The 18,449-nt window shown below is 37.7% G+C and overlaps 2 protein-coding genes across 6 annotated transcripts; one reads left to right on the top strand and one right to left on the bottom strand.

Annotated features, from left to right (window-relative positions):
* Positions 1-130: 130 nt before the first annotated feature.
* On the bottom strand, positions 131-7,573 carry rnf8 (ring finger protein 8, E3 ubiquitin protein ligase). Of its 4 annotated transcripts, none has more exons than XM_042503426.2 (9): positions 7,326-7,573; positions 6,976-7,104; positions 5,894-6,342; positions 4,898-5,105; positions 3,989-4,051; positions 3,736-3,825; positions 3,533-3,640; positions 3,108-3,312; positions 131-521 (listed from the first exon to the last, which is right to left on the bottom strand). In XM_042503426.2, exons 1-9 carry the CDS (start codon positions 7,443-7,445, stop codon positions 322-324), a joined length of 1,572 nt encoding a protein of 523 aa, XP_042359360.1. In that variant the 5' UTR covers positions 7,446-7,573; the 3' UTR covers positions 131-321. The 4 variants fall into 4 exon arrangements, with proteins under 4 accessions (XP_042359360.1, XP_042359361.1, XP_042359362.1 ...); XM_042503427.2 differs by having other exon boundaries at positions 131-518; XM_042503428.2 differs by having other exon boundaries at positions 380-521; positions 3,101-3,312.
* A 1,654-nt stretch (positions 7,574-9,227) lies between these two features.
* aida (axin interactor, dorsalization associated) lies at positions 9,228-17,526 on the top strand. 2 transcript variants are annotated; one of them, XM_042503851.2, is made up of 11 exons: positions 9,228-9,532; positions 10,200-10,266; positions 10,359-10,412; positions 11,163-11,217; positions 11,298-11,361; positions 11,805-11,908; positions 12,078-12,086; positions 12,988-13,110; positions 13,254-13,376; positions 13,978-14,095; positions 14,179-17,526. In XM_042503851.2, exons 1-11 carry the CDS (start codon positions 9,426-9,428, stop codon positions 14,276-14,278), a joined length of 924 nt encoding a protein of 307 aa, XP_042359785.1. In that variant the 5' UTR covers positions 9,228-9,425; the 3' UTR covers positions 14,279-17,526. The 2 variants fall into 2 exon arrangements, with proteins under 2 accessions (XP_042359785.1, XP_042359786.1); XM_042503852.2 differs by lacking the exon at positions 12,078-12,086 and having other exon boundaries at positions 9,229-9,532.
* Positions 17,527-18,449: the final 923 nt, after the last annotated feature.

Below are 18,449 nucleotides of genomic sequence, written 5' to 3'. Positions count from 1 at the left end.
GTATGAAGTCAGCCATCATTAAAGAACACTTTTACTATTATCAGTGGTAGATGAGACTTGTGATTCACTAGTTTCCTCGAAACATTAACAGTGAATCCCTGCTTGGACAAAGTCGACATGTGACTGAAAATGCAGCGAAAGAGACTTTATTCCTTTTTTGAAAACAAAGATAATTTTACAAAATAAAAACATAAACCCTAGCTGAATCTACTGGGCTCAATAAGACCAAACTTTGCATTCAATCCTGGAGCAAACCAAAGAAATTCAAACACCAACACCTAAAATGTCCAATATACATCACAGCCCACAGGAGAAAAAAGGCTAATAATCCTCAAACTCATCGAGACTTTCATCAGAGTAACCACTGTAGGGTGGACTGGAGTCCAAGTGGATGCTGCTGTCTGTGTCCACAGAGACCACAGAGCTGAGGCTGCTATCTATGGACACCATACTGCCGTCGCTGTCGCTGCTCCTGCTGCTGTCGTCATCATGGATCACCATCACCTGAGCGGAGTTAGCTGCTGGAAAACACAGAAAAAAAAACAAACAACAACAAAAAAACAGTGAGAGTTTCTCTCTGTAGACTACTGAAAGACGAACATCTTCTGCCTGAGACGACTCCTCTTTTTGATGTGGTGTCTCTCTCAATGTCGTTCATCTTAAAAACCCCTGAACTGATACACATTAGGTCATGGACACCCTTTAGATAAGATTTTGGTTGTTATGTTTAAGATCAAAATTCTGAAGTTGTTATCTACAGCTGAAGAGATAACTGTGAAAGCTTTGCTCACAACAGTCAATCTTATGACTCCTACTCAAATATCTATAGCGACTTAAATAGTGACAATGAACTCTTCCTCATTTTCTGTGGATCCCCTGGAACTCCGTCAAGGACTCCTGTGGGTCCCGGGACCCCTGGTTGAGAAATATTAGTTTACATGACTTTAAAGGAAAATTATTCCAAATTTTTATTTTTTTTTATTGTTTATCATCAACAAAATTCAAACTGTTTGTTTGTGAAGCCTGCTGTAACCATGGCTATGAAAAAAAATATAAAATTAAAGTTTACTTACCTTATTACTTACAATTCAACCAATACTATGTCTTCTGAAGTATCTTTGAATATATCTGTGTATGCATGCATGTAATGTGTTTATGGAGGGAACACAAGCTAAATTCAGCACCGTCACACCTACTATTCATAGTGGCAGTATTTTAATGTTAAATACTGCTGTTTGGCTTTTTATGTTGAATTTAATCTTATTTTGTCATTTCAACATTTGTAAAATAATATCTTGCAAAAGACAGAGAAGATATGAATCTGCCTCATTGTGCTGCCATCTTGTGTTTGGAAGTTTTCACTGTGCTCCACACTCTGCACCACCCTCCCCTCACTCCACCAACCAACACATTTTAAAACCATCTATTAAACCGAGACAGCAAGAATTGAGTCTAAATACTCTTTAAACACCTTGAAAACCCACATTCCTTTCACACAGCAGCTGAGGGTCGAGCGCTTAGCTCAAGGACACCACCGTGGTTCTGCTGAGGGCGAGAGGAACGTTAGTCACCGAGCTCAGCCGGACGTGTCAGGGCTCTCCAGCCATTTGATCTGATGAATGTGGCTCTGCACACCGTTGCTAGTGAGTGCACTGCCAGTCAGATATTAATGCTATATGGATGATCCATGTGGCAGCTTGTGCATGAGTGTGCACTACGTCACTGTCACATACTGTAGACTGATGTGTGCTCTGTAATCTGAGGGAGAGGACCGTGAAGTTCATCGCAGTGAAACAAAAACCCTCAGAAACATAATGTCCGCATACCTGCTACAAGTGTGGGGGGAAGGCAAATTGATGAGAGTATTTCAATCGCTAAATCGAAAGACAGTGAAACGGTGTTTGTCAAATTCCCAGTGTTTTAATAAAACAATAAAAGCATACGTTGTGCTGAGTATTTAAAGATATGTGTAACTTTTACACACTGTATTGTGTAAAAACGACAAGACAACTGTTACATATTTTGATGGTTTTTGTACTTTGATTATCCCAAGTGTTTCCAACAAAAAACTCAAAAGAAATCTGTAAATCTGATCTTGGACATAGTCTGCGTCATTTGTTCATCGCCTGTCAGTGGCATCATGTGCACATTAATCAGGTTTATTGTTGTGCGTCAAATACATGTAATAAACTGACTTTCTATTCTGTTTTCAGGCTCATTTTTACCATAAACTTTTTAGATCTCGATCGTTCTTCACTTTATGTGTTTAAGGTCCTGGTGTAGGATTTAGGAGGATATATTGGCAAAAATAGAATATAATATAATAAGTATGTTTTCTTTAGGTCCTTTATTTAGTCACCTGAAAATAAGAAATGTGATTTTGTTACATCTGAATGAGCTGTTTTATATCTACATAGGAAGGACGGCTTCGTTTGTGGAGATCGCCAATTTGCATCTCCAAGTTTCTACAGTAGCCCAGAGTGAACAAACCAAACATCGGCTCTAGCTCACGCCATTTGTGTTTTCACATCACCCAACTTTAATAAGTAGTGCCAGAGTGATGTTAAAATGGACTTCAATTTATTATGAGACAGGAAGAATGTTAACCAAGGTAGGAGTATTTTGAAATGAGAATTTTTAAAAATATAATTATATGAAGAGGTAATATCAGTAAACTAATGTCAAAATCAATATATGACCTGAAAGAACCTGGGAAAGACACCTAAGAGAAAACATCTAAGCAGGATTATTTCTAGTTTTCTCTGCAAAGATAAGATTCATATTTTGTGCCTCAAAACACACCATCCTCACAGGATGATACATTACTGAACTTCACCCTGTTCAATGATTCCTGTTTTCACTGTGCGACACATTTCAAGGCTGCCCGCCGACCTGAGCCGATGACATAATGATCACACGCTTGCTTTTCTGAAACACAGAAAGCTTAATTTAAAGCAGTTCGTGTTGCAAATATTTTATACAGTTAAAACTGAACCTAGTATTTTTTCCCTTTATTTATATGTCCTGATCATATAACACATGAAGCTTCTTCACCTGTACTAACTGTAAGATATGAATGATATTGTGGACAGTGACGCACCTCTCACCTTTCCTCTCAGTGATGAGCGTCTGCCTCCTTGACTTCATGTCCAGGCTCAGGTTTTCCACCATGCTGTTAATGCAGTTGTCCAGGGCCAGACAGCGGGTCTGGGACAGGATGGGCTGTCGGCAGATGGGACACTCATCTTTCTTTTTGCGCCACTGCTGGATGCAGTGACTGCAGAAGCTGTGAGCGCAGTTCAGGATGACTGCCTGTAGTCAACATCAATACTGATTTTAAAATGTATTTAAGTAAATCAGAGTTCATGTATTTGTTCTTTGCACCTCAAAGAGAAAACAAAAGTCATGAATTACCTGTCTTTTTTTCTGAAAGCTGCAAATAGTTTTATCACTGTGTCATAACTGCTGTGTTCAGTTTTTGTACCTGTTGTACTCATTTACATCCCCGTGCTAAACTGACTCTTTATCTTACCTCAATGAAGAGCTCGGAGCAGATGATGCACTGAAGCTCATTCTCCAGAACTTCAGTCACCTGTGTAACTACTTCCTCTTTTTGGGCCCTCGCCTTTTCTTTCTCCTCCTGCAAAAGAAAATGAACAAATGAATAAAGCTTTGCTCATGATTTGCAAAAACTATGCAGAATGCACGCTTAAATTTCCATGAATGTTGTTGTACCTTTGTCACTTCCAGCTCTTTGTTTTTGGCTGAGAGAATCTCTTCGAAGCCTTGCCGAGAAAGGGCAAGTTCACCTATCACTTTCTTTTGCTAAAAAGACAAGTTTGAGAAATTAAAAGCAATTTAAAAAAAATGAGAACTCTATAGATTAATTTTAGTATGTCTACATATACAATTTTGACATGACAAACTGTGTGTCTGGTTGACTGTATTAGGTAACAACAAATAAAAGCTCCACTTTTATGCTACGTACCTCTTGCAAAGCCTCATCCAACTGTTTTTTCAAAAGCTCCTCTTGTTGCTGTGTTTTCTCTGCCTAAATACATAAAAGTTACTCTTTTATCAAAGTGAATATTTTGTCTCTAAATTGTGAAATAGATGACAGTGCTACTGTAAGTGGTGTGTAATACACAGCTTATATAAAATTCAAAGGATATCTATTTTGAGGTGGGATTGTATTTAGTACTAATCTATAGTCAGTGTATTCCCTGTATGTATTACTATGCCCATAGCCTGGAGAAACAGATATTAAGTACTAGCATGTGAGCTAAGCAATGTCCTGCTGTGAAAGACGACTTAAACTTAAAGCCAACAGACTCTATTGACAAAAACAGTCATTTTACCTCACTGAACATGGGAGCTGCTGGTCTACCACTTCATCAGTAGTCAGTTTGTTTGTGTTATCGTGTAACTTTGTTTTTTTTAAAGGGTTACTTTGGATTACCCAAAGTTACAAAATAATTGTCAGTGGAGTTTGTTGGCTTTGATGACAGCACAGGTGGGTAAACAGCTTCAATTAACCTGAGAAAACTGCTCTCTAAATTGATGTACACAAACTGATGATTTTTTTTTTTTTTTAGGTGGACGTTTCCATGTCAGACTCCAGCCTGTTTCTCCAGACTGGAGGCATGGCGAACGCATCCACCCTATATAATACACTGACTATAGATAAGTACCTCATACAGCCCCACCCAAAAAGCTACTATTACTTTAACTACCCTCTTAATAGACAAGCATGATGCATACATCGTAAACACTTTAACAGTTAACAACGACATTGATCTTGTAACAAAGAAGAATTATTTCAGTTCTGCACACTGAAGTCGCAGTTGTTGGTGATGCGTATTTCATGTATGAAGGAAGTTGCTGAGAAACCTCTCACCTCTAACTGCCTCTTAGTTTCACTGAAGGACTTCTCTAACGTCTCCATCCGCTGCATCTTGGCTCTGAGCATCTCCAGCTGACCCTGCAGCTCCCTGACATGCTCCTCTCTGAGCGGGTCAGCCTGCCGGGGTTGTCCCCCCAGCGAGGCTACCTGCCTCTGGGTGTCGTCGACCTGCTCCCTCAGCATCAGGATGTTCTGACTGTACCTAAAAACAAAGATAAAATGGGACTTAGGGGAGATCAAACTTTCTTTTTTCAAAGATTATTATTTTTTTAGCTTTTGCCTTTACTATGTAGACAGATTAAGCGTGTAAGGGGGAGAGAGGAGACGAGAGGCAGCAAAAGGCTGCAGGTTGGATTGAACCTGCAGGCGCTGCAGTGATGACACAGCCTCTGTACATGGAGCTCCCGCTCTACCTAACGGGCGTCCTTATCAGAAGTGAGTATTTTTAGCTCACTTTAACACAAAAGAACACAACTGTGTTTCATAGCCCCTCATTATTAACACTATATATTCCTGACAAAAAAATAAAATTAATCGTACACCAACAAAACAAATAAAAACATTCTCAAAGCACATTTACCTTTGCAGTTAATGAACTTGTATTCCAGTATTATATATTTTTTCCTGTATATGTTTCCATTTGTGTTGTGGTGTACGATGAAAACAAAGAGATAAGTTATCTGCTGTGTTCATCTTGGATTGGATTTTAAAAAAAATCATACTTTGGTAAATCGGTTAAAAGGCTATTGAGACAATCAATTAAACAAACAGCTCACCAACATATAAAATGAATCCATGACTATCTAATGAAGAAATTCATTATTTAGGTCATTTATATTGAAAATTTCAAACGTTTAAGTGGTTACAGCTTTAAAACTGTGAGGATTTGCTGTTTCATATCGCTGTACCTTAAACATATTTGTGTTTTGGATTGTTGGTAAGACAAAACTGTGACTCGACAATACATGTGAGGCACAGAGCGGGGCTTACATCTGTAAGTTGTCCAGATCACATGAAGTACTGGAGCCATCTGAGGGCGAGTCTACTTCCTCGACTTGTCTGCTTGGTCCAGTTTCTTCTGGCTGTGTGTGACTGAGCCTCTGCTGGCGTTTCACGGGTGTCAGAGGGCAGGGCTTTGCAAATGACTTGTCGGCAGAGGAGCAGCGGTAGAGTTTGGGCTTTGAGGTGGACGGCTCAACTTCTTCCACAGTCAACTTCCTCTTGGGCTTCTTAGCGGCATGCGCTGCTTTGGCGCCCTCTCTGTGTCCCTTTGACAGGTAGAGTTTAATGTCTTTGAGGGGCCGCTGGACGAGGATGTAGTCAAACTCCACTTTGGTTCCACTTACGGGAACCCCGAGCTGGATGGAGTCTCCAAGCCTCAGCTGATGGACTTCTTCAGCGGGAATGCGGTTTCCATTCACCCAGACGCCGTTGAGACTCTGAGGGGAAAAAAGCAACACTGTCTTTGTAAGTTGCAGTTACAACACTCAGTGATCACTTTATTAGGTGCACCTGCAAAATCTAATGCAATCAAACACGACAGCTCATTAATGTTAATTTTTGATTCATACTGTTAGAGAATAATGATTGCAAGCTGCAACACTTCTACCATAGAGAACATTTCGAGCTCTTCGGCAGATGTTTATATGTTTCTGTGAAAAGATTTTTGTCAACGTGATTATGTCTCAACATTGCAAAACGCAGTTAAAAAATTTGACTGGTGTGTAGTTGAGACCACAATGAAGGCTAGGTTTATATAATGGGTGTGGTCTGAGCCTCCCAAATTATTGTTAATGATTGAGAAAAACTAAAATTGCGTGTGTGTGTCTGTGTGTCCGGGGGATTTAAACTTCTTTTGGCCCCTGAAGGGAAGCATGACAGAAAAATCTAAGAACTACGAGTCTAGGACAATATAAAACATCATAAATAAAGATAATGTCTAATAGTTTTCCTAATTTTTACATTATTTTGCTTTTAAATTTAAATCTCTTATGATTTTCTTACCAGAAAATGCCTTTGTTTATCTAGAAAAGCCAATAAAACATGAGCCATAATAGAGAATATAACATTACCTTCTTGTCTGTCACTGTCCACTGGCCATCTTCCCTTTGCTTGAAAGTACAGTGCAGTCTCGAGATCATCAGAGGACAAGTTGGAGACAACAGCTGGTGAGTTACATCCACACCACGTCCCACAGTGATCTGCAGTCAAAACAAACATGTCCAACAGCCAGTTAGCTTTCCTCCGAGCAGCTTTGAGCTCACTGAAACATCGATAACAACTAGTAAAATAACACTACAAATGTTTAAGTAAAAGAGGAATATATTTTAAGAGTAACATCTGAGTCTAAAGTGAACTTGAGCAAGTTCTGGGATTCATATGTGGCAAATTTGGCTAGCTAGCTAGCGTTAGCAAAGTGCACCTCAGTGTTGTCGAACAGGCGGAGCCAGTCTGAATTTCTTCCGACTCTCATCAAACATAAAACCTCTGAACATTCATCCTCCTCCTCAGCCGCAGACGAGTCCGTCGTTAAAGTATCCATCTTTATCTCATTCTGTCAGCGGCTAATGTCGCCTTAAACACGGCACTAACTGTGTTGTTTCTCCATAGCTGCTCTGAGCTAACGGTGCACTCTGGTGTCAAGATGGAGAATGACAGGACGACACCGGAAACCTTTACACTTGTTTCAAAATAAAATCGTTCTGCCGTCATCTGTCCCAAAACCCTGCTGCTTAAACGACACGACGCGCTTTATTTTTTAAAATACATTTTCTTGTCACGAAATCACCATGGTGATTAATAAGTCCATAAATTGGCCAAGTTGTAAGATAAACATCTTACACATTTCACATTTTTATATCTACATGTTAATGTAAAAATAGATTTTTAACATGTGCAAAGACAATGTATAAAAAGGCATTTAATTATAAAGAAAAGATTTTTTAATAGTACGAAAAAAATTCAAAAATGCCCCCAAATTATTTAACAATACTTAATTGTTGAGAGACGTTTTGTTACTGTGCAATTTTATGCATTCAGACTATTTGAAACTCTCATTTTCTGAAGTAAAAACTAAAATGTGTCACAGCCATTAACTACACAGTGGTAGAATGCACATAAGTACATTTAGGTTCACTTGAGTACTTCTATATAATTCCATTATACCTTATACTTCTACTCGTTACATTTAGAGGGTAAATATGGTGCTGTTTACTGCATTGAAAAATGTTGCTTACATTAAAATGAATCTGGTGAAAAACTGGTCAAAACACAATACAACTGTAAAATAAATATAACACATTTACTGTGTTAACTGGCATATTGATAAAAAAAATGTTTAATGATAATAAATAAAGTACATCTTAACACCTGCAAGCAAAAAAAGAGAAATGTCCCCAAATAAGTGTCATAGTACATCATTATATAGATATGTTTTGTTATTGTGTAATTCTAATGCATTTCGCAATTAATAAATGGATATTTTTAAATGTATAAATAAAACAATTTAAATAATATTATTTTTTTGTTCAGAGGTAAATACTGTACTGCATATAGTCAAAAAAATGGCAAGGTGTAAAATGCATATTTCACAGATAAATCATTTATTCTTTAAAGTGACATATGAATAAAAAAAGGAAAAAGAAATAAATGTATTGTTATGTAAGTTAATACATCTAGCAATACCACAAAAACAACCACAATAATAATAATAAATAGATATATTTAAATGTATATTTTCTAAAATAAACCCGTTTTAATGTTTTTTTTCAGTAGTAAATATTGCACTGCATCTAACCAAAAACTCAGCAGGGTGTAATATATATATTCCATAGATGAACTGATATTTGAATAAAAATCTAATCTAAATAAACACGTATTATAGTGTAATTTAATACAGCTAGCAATGAATAAATACATGCATTATAAATATGTATTTTCTTAAATAAAAACGTTCATAGGAATAACTAATTACACTCCAGTAAAATGTAAATATGTCAATACTTGATAATAATGATGATAATAAACAATTTAAGTCTACCACATGCTCATTTGTGGTCTTTAAAACATTTTGAATGCGGGGATTATATTGATAATGAAGTTTTTTTACACCTTCATCTCATTGCTCCTCTCTCACGTAATATACTGCAGCTGATTTACACGATGATAAAAAAAAAATGCTGATTGCGCCTTTAAATTAAATGCCCATCTTTTTTTTGCCTCCCCTGCAGCAGTGTTTCATTACCACCAACACGTCCACATCCTGTTGCCGTCCACTCCAGCGACCCCGCGTCCTAAATCGCGCGCACCCCGAGCTCCGGGCGGGACTTCCTTTCTCTTGCGGATGCGATATCAGGGTGAGCAGGCAGAAAGGGCTTGGTCGGGGTGTCACTAGTGTATTTGTGCGGCTCTGGACAGCAGATAACCGGGCTGACGACGCTGCCGCTGCTGCTGAAGCCTCGTAGATGAGCCTCCTCCCCGGCTATGCTGCCCTGAGAGCGCCGCGAGTATCCGCCCCGCCAACATGTCTGATGTCAACAAGACTATTCAGAAATGGCACGCCAGTTTTAAGAAAGGCACAGACTTTGACTCGTGGGGACAATTAGTGGAGGCTATAGATGAGTACCAAATGTAAGTTGCATTCAACATGTGTATCCCGCCTCTGCGCACAGCTGGTTTATCTTGCGCGGCATGCTTCTTTTCCCTTTTTATCCTGAAATGTGCAGCATGGGGGAGACGGAGGGTGCATGGTGCTTCACAAGAAGTTGTGGCCTGAGAGCTGTCAGTCAGCTCCTCACAGCAGTAAACAAACCCTACCCATCCATGACGTGATGTGGCAGTTGTTGCAGAGGCAGCACAGTCATTTGTGTGTGGATGCTGCAGCCCGGATTCATTCAGTTTGACACCAGGGAGAGTCTTTTTCACAAAGCATGTCATGGAAAAATCATCCAGAGCTGCGTGTTTCGTTTTGTGTCATGCAGTGCAAAAATGGGGCCAATATTCCCTCAGAGTATTGAGAAATAGTCAGCCACACCCTCTCATTGTTATGGGTGGGTTTTCATCTGTTTAGTGAGGAATGTTTCCTGCTTTCACACAATATCTAGTCTGTGCACAGTTTCAGAGACGTGATCTGCTTTCTCAACTAATCAATGTTTCATGTGAAATTGCACTAATTATTTAAAATATAAATCCTGACATCTTTTTATTTTGGCCAGAAGGGGGTGCAGATATACATAATTTAGCCACCTTACACTACAAGTTTTACTGCAAATGATTAACTCACTTCTGTGCTCTTTAGTTTGGCGAGACAGCTGCAAAAAGAAGTCCAGTCAACAAACTCATCAGATTTCACAGAGGAGCAGAAGGTAATCATTACATCTCCCTTTAACCTCTGCACAGAAAAGTTAGGTACTCTGTATAAACTAACACGTTTTTCTTTTTTTTTTTTTTTTTAAAGAAAACTTTAGGAAAGATTGCAACATGCCTGGAGATGAGGAGTGCCAGTTTGCAGGTTTGTGTCACTGTTTTATTTTTGTATTTTTTTTTATAAATTCATATAAAATTGAGTTTGTGGAATATCTGGAATTTGCTTCCCCCGTAAGAAATGACAAGAAGAGCAAAATATTCAAGGCCAATATCTCAGCATTTCATTCTGTGAAGGAACTAAATTATATGTACGCAGTTAAAACAGGTAAAAAAGTTAGCAGAGCAAAATGCCAAGCATCAAGCAGAAGAAAAAAATATCAAAGAAAGAAGCTAAATAACTATTTAATTGTTATAAGAATAAAATTAAAACCCAAAACGTACACAATTGTAAAAAATTCCCTCAATATGTCAGAAAAAACCCACAAATACGCTGTTCAAAAGTCATCCAAACTGCTCGTTTTACGCAAACTCCCTGCAGTTATTAAGTTCACTTTTTGGGGTAATTGTACATTTCATTAGTTGTTCTGTACAGTTATTGTGATACATTTAATAAAAGAAGAAAAATCCATAAAATATGTCGCTAAGTTGGGTCGTCAGCTTACTCAGTGATAGAAAAGGGTCCTTAGAGGAAACACTGGTGTGGAACATTTTTGTCTTTCGTCGTCATTTAAGTCACAAAAATTCCCTGAAGCGAAATTCTGATTAATTTCACTGTTTATTTTAGATTTGTGGGAAGTTTTGTTGCTTTGACGGAGTCATAATAGAAGTGGCACATTTTCCTCTAAATTCACTTTTCCAGAGACGTCGAGTGTTAAATGTGTCCTCTCTTCTGTAGTGCACGCAGTCAAAGGAGGACTTCAAGTTAGAAGAGCTGAAGAAACTGGAAACCAGTAAGTGTAGCGACTGGGAGATAAGCTGTTAATCCCGCTGCGCTGACTGAGTATTCTCATCTTCCTCCTTTTGTCAACAGTAATTCAGAATATTCTGACCTACAACAAAGAATTTCCCTTCGACGTGCAGCCGGTGCCGTTAAGGTAAATATCTATCTCTTAACCCTTTAAAACCTGGAGCGACATCACTTTTCTTGAGTAGCCTTCAGTCTGTCTATGGATAAATTAAAAGAGCGAGGGGAAAAAATATATTCAGAATTATGTCACAAAATTATAATTTTTTAAAACTCTCCTTTCCCTCTGTTTGATTTTTTCTTTTCTTTTTTTGTGCTAACTCTCGAGTAGTTTTCTTGTATTTTTTTTACAACTTTCTTGCCAATTTTTGGGTATTGCTTCTTAAGTTACTCAGTGCCTTCTTCACAGGTTTAGAAAGAACTGGATTAATTTCCAATTTCTCAGGTTTCAAAGGATTAATATCTCATGTCGCTGCAGTTTTGAGATTTTATTTTACAGAACGTCCTGCATGAGCACTGACGTGATCTAAGCTGTAGATAAAAATGGTCAAACTTGCCGTTTCTCTCCATCAGGAAAATCCTGGCTCCGGGTGAAGAGGAGAACCTGGAGCTGGAGGAGGAGGAGGATGCTGCGGCAGGAGCAGGATCCATAGAGGCGTTTCCCCCGAGAGCACCCGGTAACGTGCACCCGCCTGTAACAGTTAATCAGACGTTGTAGAGGGACGTTTGATTCGTTGTCATGTTGTCCCGTTGTTTTGGAGGGCTGTTTGACTGTGTGTCTTTTTGTTTCCCTCTGTCGGTGCTGTGCATGGCTTCATCGCTCATTCCTGCCCGCTTCATTTGCAGCTTCGCAAGGTACGGCTTTTTATCAACGAACATCTGAACGTGTTTTCTACTGCATGACAGAGTTTTGATCACAGCCTTTAAGTGGAAATACATGGCTTGTTGATGGATCTACAAAAATGCGATTGAAGGAAAATCACACAAAAATGATCATTTGTATATCAGTTACTCACCCGTGTTATGTTGAATTTGTGAAGAAAACTTCTTTGTGAAGATTTTTTTTTCTTGCATGCCCTGTGAACAAAGAATCCAAAAACAGAAGTCAAACAACAGCAAAACTATATCAAAACATAAGTTTACAAACACACACACATTTGTGTAGTATAGGTATCTTAGTCAACTACCATATTTGAGTACTCACATTAAATTATTACAGAGCACTCGAGTACTTGCAAAAAAAAACAAACTATATCAGCAGGTCAAATACTCACATACATTCCTATGCAGTTTAATCCAGTCTTATTTATCAAGTCGTATACTCAGTACTTCCCAAACAGATAGCTCTTTTCGGACGGAAAACTGATCGGAAAGTGAAACTCATCAATGCTCAAAACCACAAGAAACCCCAGACAGACCTCGCTGAACACGAGAGCTGCTGGTCCGCCGCTGCATCGATCAGTTATTTTGTCATGTTATTGTGTGATTTGCTGCATTCGAACTAACCCTTTCAAAACACCAAAGTCTCACGATAACAAACGAAATGATTGAGGCAGCGGCGGACCGGCAGCTCTCGAGTTCAGCGAGGTAAAATGACTGTTTTTGTCACTCACATTTGTCTAAAGCTTGAAGTGATACGATGATGGTAAAAAGCACGAGACTGAAAATGTTGTCTGCTTGTGGCTAATCCAGCGGTTCTTAAATGACACCTCTTTCTGTTGTTATGGCAGCTGTCTGTAAACTTTGTCCTCTACAGGTACCCTGTTGCCACGGTTACCCTCAGAGCCTGGGATGACACTGCTCACACTAAAGATTGAGAAAATTGGGTTGAAGGACGCCGGGCAGTGCATCGATCCGTACATGACCATCAGCGTCAAAGGTAACGGTCACACTTTCATTCATGTTTCTGTGAGAACGATGCTGAAGTGTCTCCGCTTTTCAGTCTCCAAAACCTGAGAATAAGTCAAATAAATATCTGTTTCGCCAAAATCAGGAGCCTGTTGTATGTTTCTCTGCCTGCAGATTTGAACGGTGTTGATGTGAACCCAGTGCAGGACACACCTGTGGCCTCCAGGAAGGAGGACACCTACATTCACTTCAGTGTGGACGTGGAGATCCAGAGACATGTGGAGAAATTACCAAAAGGTAAATAACCCGATTGCTTATCTAAGTGACATACTTTAAATCTTTAGTTATTTGTAAAAGAAAACTAAAAACGTATCTCTTCACTTGAGCCTTTAACCAGCTCTGACTTCACGGCTTTGCATTTTGCTTCGCACTTACGCACTGCTGCACAAATGTTGTATTTTTCTTAATTTAATGCATTTTATACTCTATTTTTAGCTGTATTTTCATTTATATTATCTCAATGGGTTTTATTTTCCATCTAATGTTATGCATTCTGTGCATTACATTTTCATCCTTATTTTTATCTTACTTTTACTAGTATTATCAAGTGGGTTTTATCCATGTGAAGATGCTTTTTATGTATTCTTTTCTGATCTTATCTTACTTTAACAAGCAGGTTTTATAATGTCTTCTTGTCTTTCCATGTGAAGCACTTGGTGCATGTAATTTCTTTGTTGTAAAGCACGTTGGGCTGCAATTCTTATATGAAAGGAGCAATACAAATCAAGCTTATTATCATTATTATTAATACAATCTTTAATGCCTCTGGGATCATTCGAGGTAAATAATTAGTGAGTTAACCTTTTGACACATTTTTTTCAACTGTATGTTTTTCCAGGAGCAGCTATCTTCTTTGAATTCAAGCACTACAAACCTAAAAAGAGGTTTACCAGCACTAAATGTTTTGCTTTCATGGAAATGGACGAGATCAAACCCGGCCCCATCGTGATTGAACTGTGAGTCAACTGCGACATTTAAATGATCAAACGGATTCCTCTTTGAAACACAGAGTATACACAGTACATTTTTTCAATTGCAGGTACAAGAAGCCCACAGACTTCAAGAGGAAGAAACTCCAGCTCCTAACAAAAAAACAACTCTATCTCCATCTTCATCAGACATTACACAAGGACAGCTAAGTCGCAGCACGCCTCGAACTTTGAACCACCTTTTTTTTTTTTTAAATCTCTCAACACCCACATCCAGCAGAGCGCGGCGTTTCCACCTCATCACATCCAGCAATACTAAATCAAGGTTGTCCCATTTTTTAACCACGAGTATATGAAGAAAGTAAAGGGAGTCATATTCACTCACTTTTGTACTCTTTGATTTTGTTATCAACTGCATATCTCCTCTCCAAAAACCCTAAAAGGAAGTTGTTTGTATTTGACTGGCTGCAGACACAAGGCTTTCAGTTACTCCTCCTCATCTCCAGTCTTCCTCAGCTTCCTTTCTGGTAAACGAGGACACACCATGAGTTATTGAAGGTGCTTCATTTTAGTTTTATGACGACTGAAGTCATGGAAGAGTTTGCAAAGTCTTTCCTTGAATAAATTAACACAACGTGGAAACAGTAACGGTGTCTGCAGCCAATAAAAGTTCCTAAATTCTGTCATAGTCCAGAACGGTTTGCGTGTGCCATTTTTACAGACTTTTACAGTGTTTAATTCCTAGCGGTTAAAATAGATGACTTTGAAAAATATTACAAACTGGTTGATTAAAATTGGATTATTAAAAAAAAAGAAGCTTAAATTCCCAAATTAATGTTATTTGTTGTAAATGGCCACTTTTCAACCAGCTTTTAATCATAATAATGTTGGTAGTGTAAACGGAGGCCTCACAGCTTTACCACTGAATTTTCAAGAACTTTTCTTAAGCTTTGTTGTACTATTTGACAGTATTTACAAGACATTACTTAAATAGTTTAACATTGGTAGCCCTATATAGTGACACATTAGTCTTCCACGAGGATCATACAGACAGGCGCATTCATACTATTGTTTTCTCCACAACTATCTGTTGCAAGAGAATTGTGTAAATTCATGAAAGGGAGCAAAAACATGCTGCCAGAGCCTAAAATTTGACTTATAATGAGTTAACTAGTATTTTGTTTTTCTAATTTAAAAAAAATTAACAATCATTTCAAGAAATATATATCTAAGTTTTCTCAATTTGTTCAAATACCATTTTTCAAGGAAGAAGTTTTTTAAAAAAAATCAATATAAGATATAAATTTGGATTTTGAAGATATTCCAGTACAAGTGCCAAATATAAGTACTCCAAGCACTTCGAGTTACCTCGTACGAACATTAATAAACACACGCCTGGTTAAACTGCTAGCACTTGCTAACTCTTGCCAACATCTCTGTGGTGAACTCAACCCGAAAAAACAGTCAAATTAAGCAGCGCTGATCAAACACAAACCAAGTTTCTGTTACTGCGTTACATAATTCTCGCTTATGTTTTCAGAAACATCTTTTAGCTTACCTTTTTAGCTGAGATCGTAACCGAGCCGACCGCCATGTTGTTTCCCTGCGTCAAAACAGACGGCCAAGCTGCTTTACGTCACCCTCCAGGAAGGTGCAGCGCTAAGCATTCTGGTAGTTGAAGTTTTTCTACCTCTTGAGCAAACAGGAATATCACAGCCCTTTCATTCTGTTTTCTGTGATCCAATAGCAATAATTTCAAAAGTATTTGTGTCTTTTTACTGCGGAGACAGCCCAGTTTAATTAAAAATCTCTCCAGCAGGGAAATGTCTGAAAAAACTTTAAATTATTATTTAATTGCAAATTTGGATCACAAAATTTATAGTAGATTTATACACATCATATAGAGATCCATCTCACAATTTGTTGTCTGCTTTAACATTAACTGAGGCTCCCAAACATTTCCATGGTAAAAATTTCAAAACTTCTCCATGACTTTTCAAGGAACCATGATAAAATATTAAAACCACAACATGTAACATGAACAGAACTGTATGGTAGACGTTGCTACAAATGTTAATTATTTGAATGAAATCTAAACCACAACCTTTTCCAGTCTCTTAATAGTTGGTTATGTTTGTTACATTTTGTTACTCCCCAAGGAAAAGTACTGTAACAATTACACAATAAAATTCCATGACTTTTCCAAAGTTTATGAAAAATTCCATGACCATTCCAGGTTTTCCATGAATGTGGGAGCACAGATATTACAGTTTTAATTTAATGTTTCTTTAACATTGACTGACCTTCACACATTTGACTTACCGTCAGTATAAAAGTATTGATTAGTGCAGCCTTAATTGAAAGCAGCAAGCCCTCTGATTGTGTCATTACGTGTTTATCCAATCAGAGCTCTCTCTGCCGCTCTGTGGGTTGGTCGTCTTTCAGCTCTAACCTGGCACACTGCGCACAAATCTTTAAATTAACGAGTAATTTTCACATAAAATTTTAAAATTTAATATTGAACACTAAAAAGGTCCAAAATGGTCCTGATGGCACACTCGGACTCTATGTTGGTTTTACATTTAATTGCAGGCAGTATTGAATTCAGCAGTGGCATTCATAGTGAAAAGTAATTATAGGTGAAACATACATTTTGTCAATTTTTGATGCACTGAAATGCTTTGACCATTTTAAGAGATATTTTTTAAAAGTTGTGTTGGCTTTGACTGAATATATCACAGGCATAATTTCTATACTTCAGCCCAGAATTAATGAGATTTTGACTCAGTAGCAATTTAGAGTCCCAGTTTCAGTTTATTGTTCCTGCCTCAGTATGTTTTGGATTTAGCAAGTTTAAATAAGGTTTCAGAAAAGGTTTAAGAGTAACTTGGATGCAGCACGGTTTGCATGACTCTGTATTCAGTGTTGAAGCCCAGATTTTTAAAAAGCGAGCAGAAATGCAGTGTTAGTTTTATCACCTGTAAGGAAGTGTTTAGTTTTTTTTTTTAATTTGGTGTTACTTTGCACTTTGATGTTATGTAAACAGTTATGAGGACAGGAAATGTGCTCTGTCACTGACTTTTTAAGAATCGCCTTTCTCTTAAACCCACTACTTTTATTTTGAAATTTCACATCACCCGTTAATAATTTTTTTTTTTTTAATAAAGTTGTATGTAACTTTTGTGTTTCCATTCTGACTTTGCAGATGTTCGTCTTCACTAAAACATTGACATTTTAATGTTTGATTTCAGATTTTATTTTTGTAACGTCACAATATTCAGGACTGTAAATTAACTGTAAGATACACTAACTGCTGAATATACAGTTAACTGTGTGTATGTATGAAGCGCTATGATGTGGTAGGACTCTGGAGTGTTTTAGTTTTGTTGACAGACTGAAGGGGGATTGTATCAAACATTTACAATGCTTTTCATTTCTAATAAACTACAAATGGAGCACTTTGGTGGATCATTTCATCCAAAGCATATGATAGAGAACGGTCTATGACTTCTGTTTTTCATGCTCTGCAAGTTAGTTGACTCTTTGAAACCTGGAACATCACTTTTTTGTGCTCATTTCAGATGATTCACAAGCATTTAGACCTTTAAAACTGAAGCAAATTGATGTAATTTCTTTCAAAAACTTGGAAAGAAAGGCAATGAGCGGCCTGGTTAGAAATGTTCCACGAATGAGCAGGTAATTTTCAGGTAATTAGTCATTTTATTGTCCTTTTAATTTTAATTTTTTTTGTTTACTATTTAATTTATTGCTAATTTTGGGGTCATTTTGTCTTTCTTGCTCATTCTTTCTCCCCATGGTTTTGAAAGATAGAGCCAATTTGCTCAGGTTTATAAGGGTTAAAAAGTAAAATAGATGGACAAACATCTTGAATCATCAATAGGATCTACCAGTGTCACTCCAAACACTAAGCTAAACATAGTACATGCAGATTTGAATGAGTTAACGAGTCAGCTGACTGTTAATGAACATGAACAGAACTAAATGTTTCTGTGTGAGCTGCAGCAGCACAGATGTATGCCTTATTTTGTCAGAATAAATGCAAACACCCTAAGACACATGCAGACAAGATTACAGGGATCCCAGTATCATGGACAACCTGAAAAAAGTGTTTTCAGGTGATATTTATAGATGAATGAATTGAATGCCTTTTAAAACTTTTTAACGATCTGTGGGAACTCTGACAAATTTGTTTTCTGAAGCCATCGGCGTAATGTAGCTCTACAATGCGACGTAGTTTGACAAAGTTTTGTTTCCCATCATATACGATCATTAATTTTCTCCCTGCGTTATGTTTCTTCTTTCAGGTATGCCAGCTAGTGGAAATAATGCTGAATAGAGTTTGGTTCTGATATGTTTGAAA

The sequence above is a fragment of the Plectropomus leopardus genome, chromosome 16 (assembly GCF_026936395.1).
Source record: "Plectropomus leopardus strain MGB_pleo_1.0 chromosome 16, ASM2693639v1, whole genome shotgun sequence".
Lineage (NCBI taxonomy): Eukaryota > Metazoa > Chordata > Actinopteri > Perciformes > Serranidae > Plectropomus > Plectropomus leopardus.
Note: the sequence above shows the minus strand (reverse complement) of the source record. Positions and strands in the feature narration are given on the sequence as shown.

Bases quoted from the DNA above. Each gene is read 5' to 3' on its own strand.
- rnf8 (XM_042503426.2), bottom strand. From the start codon at position 7,445: ATGGATACTTTAACGACGGACTCGTCTGCGGCTGAGGAGGAGGATGAA. The intron at 6,343-6,975 runs GTAATGTTATAT...TTTTCCCCTCAG, and splicing joins GGACAGTGACAGACAAGAAG to AGTCTCAACGGCGTCTGGGT. The intron at 5,106-5,893 runs GTAAGCCCCGCT...CTTTGTTTTTAG, and splicing joins GATCTGGACAACTTACAGAT to GTACAGTCAGAACATCCTGA.
- aida (XM_042503851.2), top strand. From the start codon at position 9,426: ATGTCTGATGTCAACAAGACTATTCAGAAATGGCACGCCAGTTTTAAG. The intron at 9,533-10,199 runs GTAAGTTGCATT...TGTGCTCTTTAG, and splicing joins GCTATAGATGAGTACCAAAT to TTTGGCGAGACAGCTGCAAA. The intron at 11,218-11,297 runs GTAAGTGTAGCG...TTTTGTCAACAG, and splicing joins GCTGAAGAAACTGGAAACCA to TAATTCAGAATATTCTGACC.